The 17,903-nt window shown below is 41.8% G+C and overlaps 2 protein-coding genes across 4 annotated transcripts; one reads left to right on the top strand and one right to left on the bottom strand.

Annotated features, from left to right (window-relative positions):
- Nucleotides 1–4,422: 4,422 nt before the first annotated feature.
- tmem125b (transmembrane protein 125b) lies at nt 4,423–7,592 on the top strand. 2 transcript variants are annotated; one of them, XM_037459109.2, is made up of 2 exons: nt 4,423–5,734; nt 7,473–7,592. In XM_037459109.2, exon 1 carries the CDS (start codon nt 4,985–4,987, stop codon nt 5,687–5,689), a length of 705 nt encoding a protein of 234 aa, XP_037315006.2. In that variant the 5' UTR covers nt 4,423–4,984; the 3' UTR covers nt 5,690–5,734; nt 7,473–7,592. The 2 variants fall into 2 exon arrangements, with proteins under 2 accessions (XP_037315006.2, XP_062413759.1); XM_062557775.1 differs by having other exon boundaries at nt 7,363–7,491.
- A 4,597-nt stretch (nt 7,593–12,189) lies between these two features.
- On the bottom strand, nt 12,190–13,615 carry LOC119209658 (protein shisa-like-2A). 2 transcript variants are annotated; one of them, XM_037459111.2, is made up of 3 exons: nt 13,359–13,615; nt 12,598–12,734; nt 12,190–12,427 (listed from the first exon to the last, which is right to left on the bottom strand). In XM_037459111.2, exons 1-3 carry the CDS (start codon nt 13,538–13,540, stop codon nt 12,252–12,254), a joined length of 495 nt encoding a protein of 164 aa, XP_037315008.1. In that variant the 5' UTR covers nt 13,541–13,615; the 3' UTR covers nt 12,190–12,251. The 2 variants fall into 2 exon arrangements, with proteins under 2 accessions (XP_037315008.1, XP_037315007.1); XM_037459110.2 differs by having other exon boundaries at nt 12,190–12,430.
- Between the last annotated feature and the right edge of the window lie 4,288 nt (nt 13,616–17,903).

Raw genomic sequence — 17,903 nt, forward strand, 5'->3', positions numbered from 1 at the left:
CATAATCAGTCATTTTAATGGAGATAAGCTGAAGGATAACCTAATCCTCTTCACAACCACAACATATAGCACACACACACACACACACACACACGGCATACACACACACATGGCACTGTGGTCTATTCAATGCCAATAAAGCCATGACACCGTGAAGAGAAAAACATAGTTGGGAGCCTGTTGTCATGGTTTCATGGCAACCATTCTGCACGAATGAGGCAGTAGCAGCAGACAGGATGAAAAACGGTGGCTGTTGAACAGGTGTTTGTCTCAAAATATTGGAAATACAATGTGATATTTCTTTCCAGACCTGTCTCGGACGAATGTTGATTCTCTTCTGTGACCAGGTATACAGGAAAATAAGCAATACAGATAACTACCATATTCTGTAGATATATTCCCGCAGCGCTAAAATGATTCCGTCAAATGAATAATAATAATGAGCTTTTGGTGTAAATATCTGTCTCTTTCGGGTGTATAATCCCCATTAACATGTTCAGAGTCTAGATATTTATATTAAGAACTCATCCACTGAGGACTTCGCATCTTAAAATCGTAAATCATAATCTATAACTTGCAGTATGCATTATCATTTTGCGCCCCCTCAACCTTGCACGATTGAAAATGAAAGCAAAGTGTAATTGATTGATGTTTCCGGTAAGTTGCAGTCTGATTCTCACCCGTCAGAGATAACACCGTGACGGTGGTGCATGGAGTAGAGAGGGTGTGCTGGGAACCGCAAGTGGGCAGTTTGAACCGTGGACGCTGCATGCGCCATGTCAAAGTGTCCCCGAGCAAGACACCTAACCCCTAATTGCTCCACAGGCAAAAATGTAAAAAACCATGGGTTAGAAATGCAATGTAAGTTGCTTTGGATAAAAGCGAGAGCTAAATGACATGTAACGTACCAAATTTAATTTACAGTCAATTTGCTTGGAGTAGTCAGTCATGAGAAATGCTTTTAGCCCACTGAGGAATAAGGAGCAGGGAGGTTGATGTCAGAGAGTGAACGAGACTGTCAATCAACTGAAAAATGCAAATACTAGAAAATATATACGAGAGCAGATTGTGCTTTCAATGTTTTGCAGGTACAGTATTTGTTCATAATCTAAGGTTTTAACAAATTTGATAATATGGCTTGATGCACTAGCCTTTGAGGGCCCAGGATCATCAACGCTGTCTCAATCTATCCAGAAGGAAACGTAAACGAGTGCAACTGTGATCAAGGCCACTCGTCCGATAGTTATAGAGCTCCTCAAAACCACGTGTCAACCTGCCACAAGAAGAAGAGTCAAGAGAGCGCCACCTCGACGGGATTGGCCACCAAACCTTCAATAATTTCGATATTATTAACTGTTAGTGGTTGCGTGAGACATGGAATTCAATAGCTGTCTACTTCCTGGCAAAATGATGCACTGCAGGAGGAATATGCACGTCACATCAAAATCCCTCATCACTCGAGGCTTTTTTTTACAGATCAAAGACATTACTGATATGAGGTCCCTGAGTGACACATCAGCAGCGTGAGTGACATCTTGATAAACTAAAGCTATGAGAAAATGCCGGATTGGTAGGGTTCGACGGTGTTTGTGTGTCAATCTTGTCACCGGCCTCAGAAATTGGCAGCGAGTCCTCTCCATTTGTCACACTATCCGGTCTGGCTGATGTGCCACCATTTCCACATTCTGGATTCCAGAGAGGCTGCTCACGCAGAGTCACATCAATCACGCAAATCAGCGGCTCCTTTTACACGCGGGCGGCTTTGCAGGAAATACTGTGACTTCTATTCTGGCCACATTATTTGATTAACCTTTAGGGAACATTTGCTGAGCGTGCAGTCTGTTTCCTCACAAGCAGCTGTTCTCCTCTTTCCATACACAGCTGCAGTTACAGAGCAGCTACCCACCCATGGCCTCTAAGCACTGGAGCAATTAGGTCTGTGTACTTTGTTCGAGAACAACTCAACCGCTGCTTTTGAGAGATGAGAGAGCTGAGTTTGTTTCCTCTATCACTAGCTGTTTGAGGGGAAACTAACTTGTCTAACCCAGGTCTGCTGCTATAAGATTAGTTCATCCTGTCTGGTTGAGGACGATGTTGCTCATATGAGACATTCATGGACACCAGTTTGTCAGAAAGCAAAGAGCAAACTGCTGCAGGTTTTTGGAGGATTCTGTTTTTACTCAACCTAAAAACATGCACTTCTTTGGGGAAGGAAATCTATTTCACTCATTTAGGAACAATATGAGAAAATATATTTTATTGTGTATGGCTTCTTAAATAAGTGACATGGAAAGATCCATTTGAACAATCTTTAAGTTATGCTTCTACTCCACTTCTACCTTCTACCACATTTAGGTTAATTTCCTTTTTTAACTCCAGCATTCAGTTCTACGTGCACTGTACAGCTTTATAGGTTGCAGTCCAAACTAGGAGGCTGCTGCCCTCTACAGGTTGATCTAGTCATCACCAACCCTTAACCCCTTATTTCTATAGCAATACTGATGTTTAAATAACTGTACCTTTTGGGTAATATTAAGGGGAGAGTTTGCATTTATTAATTTAAATATATTAGATACCTTCCCCAATTAAATATATAGGCTACATCGTTTTGTACTCCACAAACATGTGTCTTTCGATCAACTTTTGAAGCACATTTACATATTTCCCATTTTTGTTGATCTATATTCTGTATGGATATAATGAAGCAGTATGACGCAGGGCCGGGTCTAGGCAGGGGCAAGAGGGGGCCTGGCCCCCTCAAATAAATGTTGTGCCCCCTCAAACTAAATCCCTAAATTAGACATGGTAAAAGGTGCTGGAGCACAATTCCCCCTCAAGATTTGTGGCTGCCCCCTCATACATGCCTGTCTAGACCCGGCCCTGGTATGACGTCTTTAATCTTTATGGAGTTTCAAGAGTGCACTGCATTGTCCTTTTTTAAATCAATAGTCCAGATGCTTGGAGACTCGACGATTACACAAAGACAATAAATAAAAAAAGAAACTGGTGTCCAAACACATCTGTAATAAACATTTGTCCATTCATTTTCTCCTGGAGTCCCTTCCAGAATGCAACAGGCAGCAAACATGCTCTTTACTGTTGGAGTTACCTAGCAACTGATGGTGCAGCGAAGGGGTAACTCGTAAGAATCACAAATAGGAGTAATTTCATGTGATTTACAATCATATCTTGACTTCAGTGCACATTACTAATGGGGTCAAAATAACATTGTTACTGTTGCCACCTTGTGGTGGATAGGGGTCACAGTAACCGCCATTCAATTCACTCATTTCCTTTCCTGTAAAAAAGGAAATAGTACATGAGCTAAATAAATTGCGGAATAGACTCGACTTCACCCACCCAACAAAGCCTGAAATCCTTCATAGACTGGTCGTTGAAACAAATGATGGTTTAAAATAAATAAGGAAACGCATACATTAGGGCACAAAGATATTCCATGATGTCTGGATGAAATACTGGAGAAAAATAATATATAAGATTTAAAATTATAAAATGATAAACAAAAACAAATGGAAATATTTTATTTTAGTTGTATCCGTGGTTGAAGAGTCAGATTACCATTGTTATACAGTATATAAAAAATGTAACAACTTGGCTTCATCTGAGAAGATGAAGATGAGTTATAGCAGTGTTAAAGAATAAACAACTATTTACCATCCTGGCTCTATTCACTGGTTAATAAAAACTGTAACATGTGGGTCAGCTATTTCTGGACTTGGCGCAGTGACTTCCTGGTGCTTATTGTGGTTGCCAAGGAATAATCTGGTGCTTAAATTTCCGTAAATCCACAACTTGCCATTGACAAATATGAGAGTGGTATCAATCCTTTCATCCAACTCTCATCCAGAAAGCAAAAAAGTTTCCAAAATTGCAAATCATTTGGAAAATATTTCTTCAGCTTGGCGGTTTTATTATTTCTTTTCAATGTTTTCACATAACCCCACTATTACAAAATGGCCTCAACAATCGATACGACATACGACATACGAGAGAAGCCCTACAGCGTACTGGGAGACACAGTTGAGCAGGCCTGTGAGCGTCTCGTTGAGGACATGCAGCGTTCACTGTGGCCTATCTCAGAGGCTCAACACAGTGTGTGGATGACGCTATCGCCGGGATCACAGAAACACCATTATCACGAGTCGCTGACATCACTCAGCCGTCCACAACAGCAAACGCAACACCAGTCCACAGCTCACACACACACACACACACACACACACCCCACCGCCCGCCTCCTGCAGCGCAGTCATTGTGTCCGCGGGTCAGCCCATTGTCTACGTGGGGGAATGGAAGGACAATGTCGCCAATCTCTGTCCAACCCATGATCCATCACTGCTATTGTGACCTGTCTTCCTTCCCGTGTGTTGGTGCGGGCTGGGTGGGGTGGGGGGGGTGTCCTGTTCTGCCTGGCACTGCGGGAGAGAGAATGTGAAGCAGCACAGATTGGCAATTTGTGACGCTGTTACAGTCACCGTGGCGATCACGAGGGGACACGTGGACGGGCCACTTTCGCAATGCCCCGGCCCGGGATGCCAACGCCATCATCGCTTCTCTGCTTCTTACAGCGAGGCCGACGGCGGGATTCCCTGCTTCTCTGCGGCTGGGGTCTTAACTGTTTTTCTGTCTCCAGCATGAAGCCAAGATAATTCTAGCATTTAACTCGGAGAAGAGTGTCTTACCAGACCATCGCTTGAGCAAAGTTCATTCTTCAACCATTGGGAATCCTTAATTGAAGCCCGGAGCATTTCTACGTCAAACACCACCAAAGAAACATCAATTGATGGATCTTTGAAAACCAAGTATTGGGATTTTTCTGAGACTGTGATGGAATGCAGAGATGGACCGCAGGATCTGACACGCGCACAACGTGGAGGGAGTTTTCACAGGAGGAGAGATCACACAGTCTTCGGTGTCAGTCTGGTTTTGGCGGGCTGAGCTGTGACCACCGCCACGCTCGACAATGCAGACCTTCTACCAGCCCCGCCACGCCATCCGTCACCCGTCAGGTCTCCAGCTGAACCCCACCCGCATGCAGCGCCGCGTCCTGGAGGACCAAGTGGAGCTGTGGTGGTTCCGAGAGCCACGCCGCTCCCTGTTGTGCTACTGCGCCTCTGTGGCCCTCGTACTGGGCCTGGGCCTCGGCGGCGTGGGCCTCCTCTCCACCACCGACAGCCTGTCCGGGGAGTGGCGCCTCGGCGTGGGGACCACCCTCTGCCTCTTAGCCCTGGCGGTTCTGCTCAAGCAGCTTCTAAGCTCTGCCGTCCAGGACATGAACTGCGTGCGCAGCCGGCATCGCATCGACCAGCTGAAGAGCGGCGGCAGGGCCGACCCGGCGCTGATGTTGGCCGTGGGGCTGGCGGTGACGCTCTGCGGCGCGGTGCTGCTCTGCGTGGCCACGATCGGCAGTCAGGGTCGCGACGGCGAGGAGATGTTGGTGTCCAGCCTGGTGCTGATGGCCGCCGGGGCAGGCATGTCTCTGGCTGTAGCGGGCTACGCCGCCATCCTCTACTTTAAAAGAAGAAGGGAGCAGAGGAGGCGGGTGGCGCTGAGAATGAGCAGAGCGAGGAGGCCGGGGGGACGAACTGTCAGGGTGTTCAGTGTCTCTGAAGGACAGATGAGTCAGGCCATGAGGGAGACCTCCTCCAGCAGGACCAGCCTTATCTGAACGAAATAAATGAGCTTTTTCCCCCAGAGGAAAAGTATCAAAGAGGTCTGTGAAATTAAACGTTTTGTTTGAAATTTCTCTAGCAGCTGTGAAAAATGTAAAACACGTTGATTTTAGGAGATGGTAATTAGTGTTGTGCTCCACAGCTATTTGGGAGTCTGTGCAGTCTTTTCATTTGCATAAAGGGGACTACTGCTAAACATCAAGCAAAGAGTTTGCAAATGAAAGACAGATTGCTGCTTTGTATATTTCCAGCAATAACTTCACAAACCTCTTCTATGTTTTTTACTTTTAACACAATTTTGATACATCTGAATAATTATGGTTGAAATGAAAGGCCCAATAAGTCTGGTTTTCCTAACCTAAGGTAACTGTTCAAAATAGATTTTGTTAATGATGTTGTACATGCATTATTTGGACGTCTGATTCAAGGTGGACGAGCACTTCAAACCTTTTCATTTAATTTCAGAGCATCACTGAATGGTACCATATGTGCCGTTAGCTAACCACGGTTAAACCTACACGTCCCTGCACAGTGGATGACTCCTGAGCTACGCTCTTTATGGCCATCGAACACTTAGCTAGCGCTCACAAACGAACCAGCTGGTCACTAATGGCAGACACAACCGACCCAAAAACTAAGGAAACATAATTAGTGATTAGGAAAAAGGTATAACAGATATCAACAAGCTGTTTTTTTTGTATAATTGTTAAGACTTGTGTCAACATTTTAAAGTTTAAATGGTGTCTCTAGCTGAAAGATTGGCGAAGAGGATTTGAAAACAAAAAAGTTCATTTTAATTCATTTAAATTCAACTATAAGAACTAGAAATCTGAAAAGTCACAGCACCCCTGAGCTGAACATTTTAATATTTGAATGGTTTAAATAGCTGAAAGTGTGAAGGAGTTGAAAGGGGGCGCGGAAGAAATATAATACGTTGAATAAAGATTCGAAGAACAATACTTGGATCACTGCATTCCAACAATTAAATGATTTCAGTCTACAGATCAAAATGCACATGTATACGTTTCACACGACACACATGGCCAACACAGTGTGGGCACTTTTGAGCTGAAACGAGTAACTTTCTAGACATTCAGACTAAGAACGATATTATGAGTTTCAACTTTATTGCCGATTTGCACTCAAATAAAATCAACAAACACTTGAAAATGAACATTTTACTTATTAAAAAAAGTACCATTAGCTTAGACTACAAAAATGGAAAAAATGTATCTTTGTGAGAATAAACACAACAAAAGGCAAACAAGAAGTCTGATGAAGAAGTAAAGTCAAAAAGTTTAACCTGAATCAGATAATCCCTTCTGTTCATTCACTGATTCTGTTACTCTGTAACGAGCCTCAGAGCAGCTACAGCTGTGATCCTGCAGTCAAATGAAGTCAAAAACAAGCAGCATACGTCAACAACTCTCATCTTAACTGTGCGCGTTTGTGAATCATTGTCCTGACTTCAGACTCTGGACTAGCGGCTCCTTTTAAACGTGAAGTTTCTTCAACGGAACTTACTCTTAACCGTTCATGTATATTTACATGGAAGGTCGAAGGGATGCCATGTATACAGTGCTTAATTTCACAAGTCAACAACCATAAGAATTTGAAATCAAAGCCTTTCTGTCAATCTAAAATCCCCTTTAATCTAATCACCCTATAGTGAACTGAAGATCATCGTCGCTGTCTTCCTCCTCCTCCTCCTCCTCCTCCTCCTCCTCCTCTTTGCCTCTCTCCCTCTCTGCCCTTTCTTTCTCACTGGCCTGGATGTAGTTATCCTCGATGAAGCCATCGTCGTCGTCATCTAGCTCTCTGTGAGTGCCTGCGGCCACGCCCATTCTGCCCAGCACGCTGTTGGGAAAGGGCGGCTCGTCCTGGCCGTACTGGCTGACCCCGTCGGCCTCCTGCAGCAGCGAGTGTCTGTAGCTGGCCAAGAAGCGATGGAAGAGACGAAACTTGACCACCATCACGATGAAGAGGGACATGGCGAGGAGCGTGCCCAGTCCCGCGGCCAGATACGACCACTCCGCCAAATTTCGGCTCCCGTCTGGATCGTCTACCCCTCGGTACACAGCAGTAAAAAAAAAGACTTTATTGCGTCATGAAGCTATGAAGACAGAGATGTCAGCAAAAGAGCATTCACGTGGTTTTCCTGTCATTGAGGGTGTTATAGAGTGCAGAGTTCCTTCAGCACACCTGGTTGTAAAGTGTGTTACTTACTTTTAATGGCAGAATCATTACTGCTGGTGTGATCTAATTCCATCGGAGAACCTGTTATAGTGCTTTTGTTTTCCCCAACATCTGCTGCGAAAGCCTGATGTGCTTCTCTGATAAAAGCTCCACAAAGGAAAAACTCCACGAAGAGGATGCGGCTCCACCGGCACATCTCCGTCTCCTGAGGGGAAAATCAAATCATCATGATGTTAACCCTAAGATCAGCAAACATGATGTAGGGAAATGCAAAAACATTTATTTTTACAGCAAATTTGGAGAAAATGAACAATCAGAGACAATTCTTTTGGTGACCACCATTGTTTTAAGACAGACTTTAAATTAATTTAAATGAGTTTTACGCTTAAAGCACAACCTGATTGATTTCATTGAAAAAGTTGAGATTTATATTAGTTAGTTTTTATTTATATTAATTAATTAGTTAGTTAGTTGCTGTCTTTTCCTTTTGTGAGATTGATTCAATTTACACTGTTTAATACATTTGATTTAGAAGATTTGATTAGAATTTATTCACCATCTACATCAGGGGAGGCCAAACATTTTCAATTTTGGAGATTATTGAGTAACAGCATAAATAACAGTGCAAGGAAATCCGAGGTATTAATTTATTAAGAGTTCACCTTCTAATATGTCAGTGGTTGATTTGTGTGATATTTTGGACACGCTGTTCTTTTAACAGCAAATTAGTCCATGAGCGAAGAGGGTGGAAATATTATGATGCTGTTTGTAGATCTGTAAATAAGTCCAATTAAAACAACCACATATTACAAAATACTGATATTAGTTTCATGGGTTTATTGCCCAAACGCCTGCTTAAAAGATTATAACGCAAATGCGAGGTGTAAATCCCTATGTTTCTTTTTTCAGATGTAGCAAGCCGACTTGGTTTCTCTGCTGAGAGCTTAAGAAGGAAAAAGGTTCTAGTTTGTTTTGTTAAATTTACCTCCCAACTTTTTAGAAATGGGCAGCAGGCAGCAGTGGTTCGACCTACATGATGATGCACCGTCATTGTTGACTTTACCGTCACTGATTTGAAACCCTTAGTTTTGGGAAAATCATAACCCTGAAATATCACCACAAGAGCAGGAGTTTTAAAAAAAAGCTCCAGAATCCATGAGCAGGTGATGTCATCAAGCAAATCAACAACAACGTCAATCGCTGTATTCAGCAATTACTCTTTCAAACAGGAATTGTCACATGATTTGAAGGAGCTGATTTTTCAGTTTCGGTTAAAATAAAGACACAATAATGTCTCAACGACATCACAGAAGGACTCACTCACTGTCAATTTACACAATCTAAAACAACAACACACATATAAACACACACACACACACACAAATGACTTACCTGTATCACAATACCACAACCTAAAGAGCGGCTCAACCGAGTAACGTCGTCCTGACTTAATGGCTTTTGTCTTCCTCTTCTGAAAATATCAGGGGACTTACTGAGCAAAGGTTGCTGAACAGACCATAATACCTGCCTGCCTGTAACATGCCCTTAAGACAAAGACGTTAATGAGTAACTTTATTATGTTTTTCCTTCATCTCGCCTCCCAAATCCTTTTTTCACAGCCGTGAATGTAATTCACTCTTTCAAAAAAGAGATCTTTCACTACAAGTAAAATTCAGCGACATGGAGATATTAATTCTAAATTGGTATCGGTGTTGCACCTGTGCCCCGATGCCAGATAGTGTCACTATAATCACCTGTTAGACATCTGAAACCAGAGCACCATTAATTGTGGTTACTAGTTGTGTTGCCAGGCCTGTCCGGGCAAAAAGCCCTCAGCTAGAAACAAAATATTTCATCACGTATCTTCCCTTCATTCATTCCAGATCCTTTTCAGACCAGACTGCCTCTGATGATTGAAAAAGTTGTAAATGGACACCCTCCTTTCAAAATGTATGTCCCCAGTCAGCTGGCTGCAGACCCTCATAGAGAAACGTTTCCTCTGCAAAAAGCAAAGCAACACTTTTTACAATCTTCACTTTGCTTTTACTAATTTGATCAGTGTCAGATCCTTCAATTGCGTACGATGAGTTAATTTGCCATTCCGCCCCAATCACATTTTTAAATAACTCACTACATAGTACTTAACAATCACAATGATGTTTAAAGTTTAAGACATTATATCCAGCATCATTTTTTTCATTTTGCAATAAAAAAACACCCGCCTGTGTGGGAATTTGATCATTTTATACAGATTTCATTGTTATTTGAAAGATCTTGTTATAACCGGTTTATAAGTGCTGATGGACACAGCAGTTGTGTCAAGAATGAAAATCATCATTACTAATAACTAGAAAAAGCAATGTTTAATCTGCATTGCCCGCTCTGCAAAGACCTGCCTCATACTGTGCTGTGTTGTTTTTATGGTGACCGTCACTATCCGTGTATTTCTGGTCTTAGACTTTAGTCCTCAAATTCAATCGGTGTAGCAATGGACAGTTTGGAGATTTCGCACGCTTATATTGCTTAAATTAAAACACCACCAGGTTAAGTGGCCGGCTCCTAGTCCTGCCCTGTAACGAGCTTAATGCATAGTAATGTAGTATAATTAAGCTTTAATCGCAACTTTTCATATGACAGTTCTCATCTCAGACCGTAACATAGATTATTAAAAATGCATATTTCCCTAGGTTAAAAGCACAATTGATGGTGTCTCTATTTCAGAAATACAATTTACATTTTAGTGCATAATAGTGTTCTTTCTGGATTACAGATTGCAGCCAGGTAACCACATGTACATTTACAGAGTACCAAATGAGTACAGAATGAAAGTTGTTTTTCTTGAAACGTCGCCTCCCCCTAGAAAATAATGCAAGCAAGTTTAGACCGTGATCCAAACTATTTCGTTGTCATTTTCATACTTTGTAACAATCTTCTTACTAGTTCACATCATTCACAAACAACCCCCTGCTGGTTTTCCAAAGCTCTGGCTTTCTGCAGAGAAAGGTGAAGAAACAAAAAACAGAGACAAATTTGACATTCAGTCTCACTGGCCCAGCTAATCGCTTCCTTTTTAACTATTTAACTATTTTTATTAACATAATCGAGACAGATAAAAGCCGTCCTTAACACAGGTGCTCAGCTGCATGTTTTTAATTAAAAAAATCAAGCAAAGTAGAGAAACCTTCAGATCAGGAAATTATTTAAAAAAGGATGAATTATTTGCAGAATAGTGACAGTATGCACATACTTTACTTTAGTAACCATTATGCGTTTCTATGGTTACATGTAGATAGCACATATTGGGGTATAGGTGCACATCCTATACCCCAATTGAAATATAATATGTGTGCAGGCTGCAGTCGATTACTGAGCTCAGGTTGGTGCTGATAGGTACGACTGAATCAATCACACAAATGGAATCCGTTCTGACTTATAATATAATATGCCAGATGATATTTTGTAAAACAGTTTTGTAAAAAGAAAATGTGTTGACACTGACGTTGATGAGTTTTACCACAATAATTAAACAGGGCGAAGTGCATTTTCAAATACAGGACATGACGTTTTGTATGGATTTATAAACGCTTAAGCTACTCTTGGAGAAAAAAAAGGCCACTTGAAAGTGTCGAGAAGGAATTTACTCTCCAATAGATCTGTAGAATAGTGGGCTCACGTATAGGCAGCTTTGTGATCTCTATGTTTGCCTTTTAAGTAACACTGTTAAGCAATAAGAGTTCCGCAGACAAAAGCGAAAATGTCATTACAAGTTACACAGTGCAATACCACAATTAACCATGAGGTGTGTTTGGATGGAGAAGTAGTAAACATTCCCTAAAAACAACTTTCCTCCCCATATGCAAATACACACCCAATAAAGAATTTGAGAAACAAGCTCTGATAATAAGAGCCTGAGTTCCTGAGTAAAATGTTGTAGATTTGGCATTCAGTTTACAGCACCCTACTCCACCAGGGTGCACCCTGACTTTTAGACTCTGTTGTTCTGATTGTGTCAGGCTCTTTTTCTTGTTATTATTCGCATCCTCAGCCTTGTTATAGATACACATGAAACTGTACTGTTTAAAACTGAAAAAAAAACATTATGCCCTCCAGTTGCACTAATGCAGCCCTTTGTCTTCCAAGATAGGGAGATAATTACTGTAATTTCCTCCCACTTCTTGCAAACTGCTGCACAGTCATGAGGAGGAGAGAATATTTAGTGTTAGTTAATGTGGTTTCTGCTACTTCTCCTCCATTTGTCCAAGCAGCGCTGTGTCAACATAGCCCCCCCCCCCCCCCCCCCCTCCAGATTCCCCTGACCGTCCTGGATCTCCGGTGCGACAGCACCACGTCTTCAGCGGCCTATTAAGGATTTCCCTCTTTCATGGCTGGAGTTGTGAAACACCTCTGGAACAGGATCTCAGGATCCGGCGGCTGGTTATCACAATCCAACTTTCTGCTCAGGAAGTGCTTTCTGAATCCCTGCGGACCGGATGCACAGGTCGCTCTCACAGCACTGCAACCCTCGCTCGGATTTCCTGCTGCTGAAAAAAAAAAAAAAAAGACGATCGCACCAAGCGTCCCAATTGCACAGCATATGTTTTTTGCACTCAGCAAGAACACGTTTGATTGAAATGCCATGTATTCCAAATATTGCATTTTGAACTGAATTGAATGTAGCTATAGAAGTTATAGACGAGCGTGCACCTACCTGGCGCTCTGAGCGGTAGGCCGTTGTCAAGAGGCCTCGGCTTGGTTGCAATAAAGAGGTAGCAGAGGACGCATACGGTGATGAGGAAGGCAAGAAGGACCACCGCTGCAATGGATAGACCAACCAGAGCACCGACACTAATGGGAGAGGAGACGAGGAGAGAGGAGAAGAGGGAGATGAGGAAAGAGGATAGAGGAAAGGCAAATAGGAGACAAAGGGGGGGGGGGGGGGCAATGAAGAGAGAAGAGAAGGTGGAAGGAACAGGGATGGAGAGAAAGGAAGAGACCAAAAGAGAGCAGAAGAATATAGGACAAGGAGAGAAGAGAGGAAAGGAAAATGAGAGGAGAGGACAGGTGACGTGGATGGAAAAGTAGAGTAGCAAAAGAAACCAAATTGACTCTGCAAATATAAAAATAGACAACTGTAATCATGATGGCAACTTCATACGTGCTCTATTTAATCCACAAATGACATTAATCAAATACGTACGGAGTAACTGATCCTTTATTAAGATAAGGCTTTGAAAGGATTTAGTGTCCAGCTTAATCACAACAGAGCGCGCAGGCGGGGCTCACAACAGGTGCTGCAGCTGCTGACACATTACACTTAATGTTAACAGCACACACAGCGGACCGCTCATCTGTTTATTAGGACAGATTGTCAGTGTCCAACAGCTTCGGATTATCTAAAAATGTAGAAATGACAAAATAAGTCGAATGCCACGAACTAGATGGGTACATTAGGTTGCAAATTGCCCTCACCTCAGCCACCACATGTATCCGTACTCATAGGGGAAAAAGCTGTTGGGATCATCGCAGCAATACTTGACGTCATTGAATCCGCAGCAGAACAGAGCAGCGATGGCATTGCCCGGTCTGGGGCACGAGAAGCCCTCCACGAGCTCTCCGTCCGCGCCGCGGTAGCTGCTGCACGCGGCGCTCATGCTGCACACCCGGGATGCAAGGAGGAGCAACTGGTGGTCTGGAGATCGAGGTGATGGAGAAGAATGCACCTGTCAGAAGGGCTCTGTGGTCTCTTCAGGAATCGGACAAGCAGCAGGACGGTGGCGCTAATTTGGAGTCTGAAGAAAACTGGAGCTCGTTTGCGCTCGCTCTCTCTCTTTCTTTCTTTCTCTCTCTCTCTGTCCCCGTCTCTGTCTCTCTCTCTCTCTTTATCTAGAAAAAGACACACACACACACACAAACACACACATTCATGGTCAGTAACTCCTTCTATCAATAGCAACATTCAGAGTTCAGTCGCCTTTACAATAAGTGAGCTGATATATTAGTATGACACACATTTAACAAAATGTCAAATAACATCAACTAGCACAGTACAAAACACTGCATTTGGGTTATGGTTTGCGTCATACTAAATAGCATTTAGTGTTTAAAAGGCAGAGTAAGGTAGGAATAAGGCATTACTGTAATGAATGTCCTCTCTCATTTTTCATCTAGCGAACAGACAAAATAGTTTTAATCTATTTTTCTGAGGGTGAAATGCAGTGCCACGACGTCATCAGATGCCCGCCCCCGCGTGAAAAGGCTTTGCGTCATTTGTTCGAGTCCCGGGCTCTAATTAACGAACATAAAGCACCAGAGAAGTAAGGGAAAACAAAGATTTCCACTGCTTTTTGAAAAGAGAAAACAAGGTTTGTCTGAACACAGTGACAGCAGGTGGTTGTTAGTTGCAGCAAGAAGACTATTGTAAAAATGTTTAACCACAATAGAAAACTGAAAAATAAATGTATCATAATGTTGATCAATCAATCCTCGATCAGACTTAGTTCCCAAGGCACATTTCAAACACATCAAATGATCTTTATAGGGCTTTGCAAGTGATAAAGATAAAGTTTGAATGACAAAAGGATTCAAATTTGAATACAACCCAATAAACTAAATTCTGCGGTTAAGAATACAATTTTAATAGCACAAAATGAAGTAAAATAGATGAGACTAGGTAATTATGATGATGTAGTATTAAGTTAAATGAATAAAAGCATTTGCCTCCTTCCTGGTCTGTTATTTCTTTACATATTTTGCATAAATTAAATGTTTCTGATCAACAAAAATAATTATGAGAACAAATTAAATACGACTCCAGGAAGGGGGCAAAGTCTTTTGGTAGATATATGCACAGCGCATGCGTGAAAGTATGTGTGTGTGTGTGTGTGTGTGTGTGCGGGTGTGTGTGTGTGCGTGCGTTCGTGTGTGTGTGTGTGTGAGTGATATATAGAATAAGATATAAAATAACCTCTAAGATGGTGACTGAAAGGTATTTTAAGGAACTTGAGGATTTCTAATGAGACATGTTTGGCTCCAGAATCCCAATAACAAGGCATAAGAACATCTTCTGCCTTCACATTACACTTGTAATCATAGGTGAGAAATGTTGTCTAGGCCTCAGGGAGACTTACACAGCATTTCTCACCAACAGATAGTGATCCAATAATTGAATCCTTTGAAATGAAGAAATAGAAGAAATGATAGCCTGAAAAAAGAGGCATGTTCTGAGGAAACAGATGATTGAGACAATTGTTGAATTCTTGGGGACTCAAAGGGACAAGCTGCTGAAACACACTGCTACAAAACTCATGCCAAAAGTTTTCTCTGATCGTGTCTGATCGTGGGCTTTAAAGAAGAGGTGTTGGAAAGCAAAAGACGGATAACAGGAGTCTCATCAGTCGGAGATTTTGTTGGATTTATTACCCGAAAAAACTTGGTATGGAACAGTTGGTAAATGAAAATAATCTTTCCTGACATCAGATACAATGTAATCCAACATTTAACACACAAACAGGGACATCGTGACAGATGTCTTGCCTGTCAATCACATATATCTGGCCGGTATGTCAGGACTACCTTCAGGATGGAGTCGGACTGTGGATGGAGGCCACTGCAGCCCAACAGCCGACCAACAAACTCATCGTTGCTGTTAAATCTGGTTTGCAAAGTGCCCAAATCTTCCCAAATTCCGCCCTGAGATGATGTGTAATGAAATGTTGAGACCTGCAGCAGATGACCTGTGGATGTTGAACATGTCCACCCTCCCTAAATGAATGAGGAGCACAACCAGGCCTGACTGCTCACCCTAATCCCAGATTATCTCTGCCAGTCCAATCCAGAAAAAAATTGGCAGAAGAAAGGGGATTATTTGACAGTTGTGGGGGATTGTGGAGGGACGTGGCGGTTAGAACACACACCTCGTCGTTCATAAGCGACACGCATCGCACACGCAGACACACATGCACACGTTACATTCACAAATGCGTTTTTTCACATTCAGTGCAATCCCGTCTCATTCTGCTTTACGCTCCCTCGTTGATTGTCCATCCACGATTCACGTCGATGCAACGGGCGAGTGATCACAGCGGTTAGTTAATTGCTTTTCATTGCATCAGGAAAAAAACATTTCAGCTGTTTTATTATTCCTTTTGCTCTGCGGCAAATCGCAACATATGATTTTTACAACCCAATACTCCAGGTGCGAATATACAAAAGGAAGCTATGTCGCACAAAGGATGCATCGTATGAATGTATTGTGTGCTGCAGTTTATCCATTTTAGGAGCTATTAGGGTGCTGAATACATTTTTGTGGTGAATTTGAAACAATTTTCCACTGGATCTTTGCTCTGAGACATTTATAGACATTCGTATAGTACCTCTTTCTACTAAAGTATAACTCTTCTGCTTCTATTGCTTTGCATGTTAAGATAAATCCTCTTTCATCCGCAATTGACTTTCCTGACCTTCATTGAAATTGAATTATCTGACATAGAAAGCTAAAGGACAAAAGATATATACAGTATGTCCGATTGTTGCTCTGCCAAATTTTCTCACAGCATGTTGACTTTGAGTCAGTTACTTTGAGTAAGTGGATTTGAGCGAGTGGCCCACGGCTCTTTTTAAATGACAGTTTCTGCAGGGACCAAAAATGTCAGTAGCGATTAGCCACAGACGTCACGTCCTGAAGGGCCAGTCAGAGATTACAGAGCAGCAGATGTGGCATCTGGGATTACAATTAGAGTAATATCACCCATGTTAACATAACAGGAGAGTCTCTGGTCTGGTGCCACACGCAGGCATTGTTGTTAATGGAGATGAACTAAGCTGTTAGTATTGTGAAGGACTTTGATGTAATCAGCATGATGGAAGTCTGAATGTGCGCTGTGGCTCATTTTTTTGCTTTGATTTAAAAATTATTTTTATTTTTGTCTCTCCCCTCTCATAATTTCTGAAACCGACTTCACCAAATTGCAGGTTGTACTAAGATAAGATGCTTTATTAGTTCCACAGTGGGCAGAATTACAGCAGAGGAGTGGATGGTGCAAACAAACATTCAGTAAAAGAAACAAATGAAAAGTAAAACAAGTAGAATAAGAAATGCAAATTATTTACAACCCCGTCTCTTTTAATTTATTTTTGTTTTATTACAACACATTTATCTTTGAATCAAAACAGCAGATGAAGATGTTTAAGAGGAAGTGTAATGGATTAAACTTGTTATTGTCTAACTATGAAATATAAATAAAGGTAATTGGCAGTTGGTAAAATGTTGATAGTAAACATATAAGCAATTTGCGGTCTTGCAGTACACAACTTGTTAAACACTTAACCCAATCAGAAGCCAGAACAGACTGCAGTCATTACTGACACTGATTAAATACCCTGCGATGAAACCCAAGTGCTGTTTATCCTTCCAAACACCCTCAGCTAATCCTATCAACTCAGAGCAACAACATAAACGATACAATGAACCCAGATGATATTGTGACCTGCGTGGGATTTCATTCCATTTGAATACACTTATTTCTATCTTGTTTAAATGGCTCTAACACCATGAATATGTTTAAGCCATTTTTTGCATTTAACAGAAAAGTTCTCTGGGTTTGTCAATAATCTGAAGAAATATTGAATGTTGGTCAGTGAAGTGTTTGTTTCTTATCACAACGTATATTGTCTTTAAGGAGTCATGGCCACTGTTTGTATAAATGGTTGAATATGTCCAATGATAAGCATCAGGAGGGCCTCTTGTATATTCCAATAAAATGATAGATGCACATGAATATTATTAGTTATACAATAGGTTAAAACATTGGCTTGAGGAGCCATCTTCCATTAGTTGCAATGCAATTTGAGGAAGTAAGTTTGTTTCTGTCAAACCTCAGAACTACACTGACTCTTAAATAGGAACCTCTGTCGATGACGCACATTCACACACATACACAAGTACAAACAATAAGGATAAACTTTATAGGGGGCCTAAGAAGCAACGTTTACTTAACTAACTGGATTTTTGTACTT

Source organism: Pungitius pungitius, chromosome 15, assembly GCF_949316345.1.
Source record: "Pungitius pungitius chromosome 15, fPunPun2.1, whole genome shotgun sequence".
In the NCBI taxonomy this organism is placed as follows: domain Eukaryota; kingdom Metazoa; phylum Chordata; class Actinopteri; order Perciformes; family Gasterosteidae; genus Pungitius; species Pungitius pungitius.

What these genes read in the sequence shown, in the direction of transcription:
- tmem125b (XM_037459109.2), top strand. Translation starts at nt 4,985, where the DNA reads ATGCAGACCTTCTACCAGCCCCGCCACGCCATCCGTCACCCGTCAGGT.
- LOC119209658 (XM_037459110.2), bottom strand. Translation starts at nt 13,540, where the DNA reads ATGAGCGCCGCGTGCAGCAGCTACCGCGGCGCGGACGGAGAGCTCGTG. An exon ending in GGATACATGTGGTGGCTGAG is followed by an intron (nt 12,735 to 13,358) that starts GTGAGGGCAATT and finishes CTCTCCCATTAG; the next exon opens with TGTCGGTGCTCTGGTTGGTC. An exon ending in CCTACCGCTCAGAGCGCCAG is followed by an intron (nt 12,431 to 12,597) that starts GTAGGTGCACGC and finishes TTTTTTTTTCAG; the next exon opens with CAGCAGGAAATCCGAGCGAG.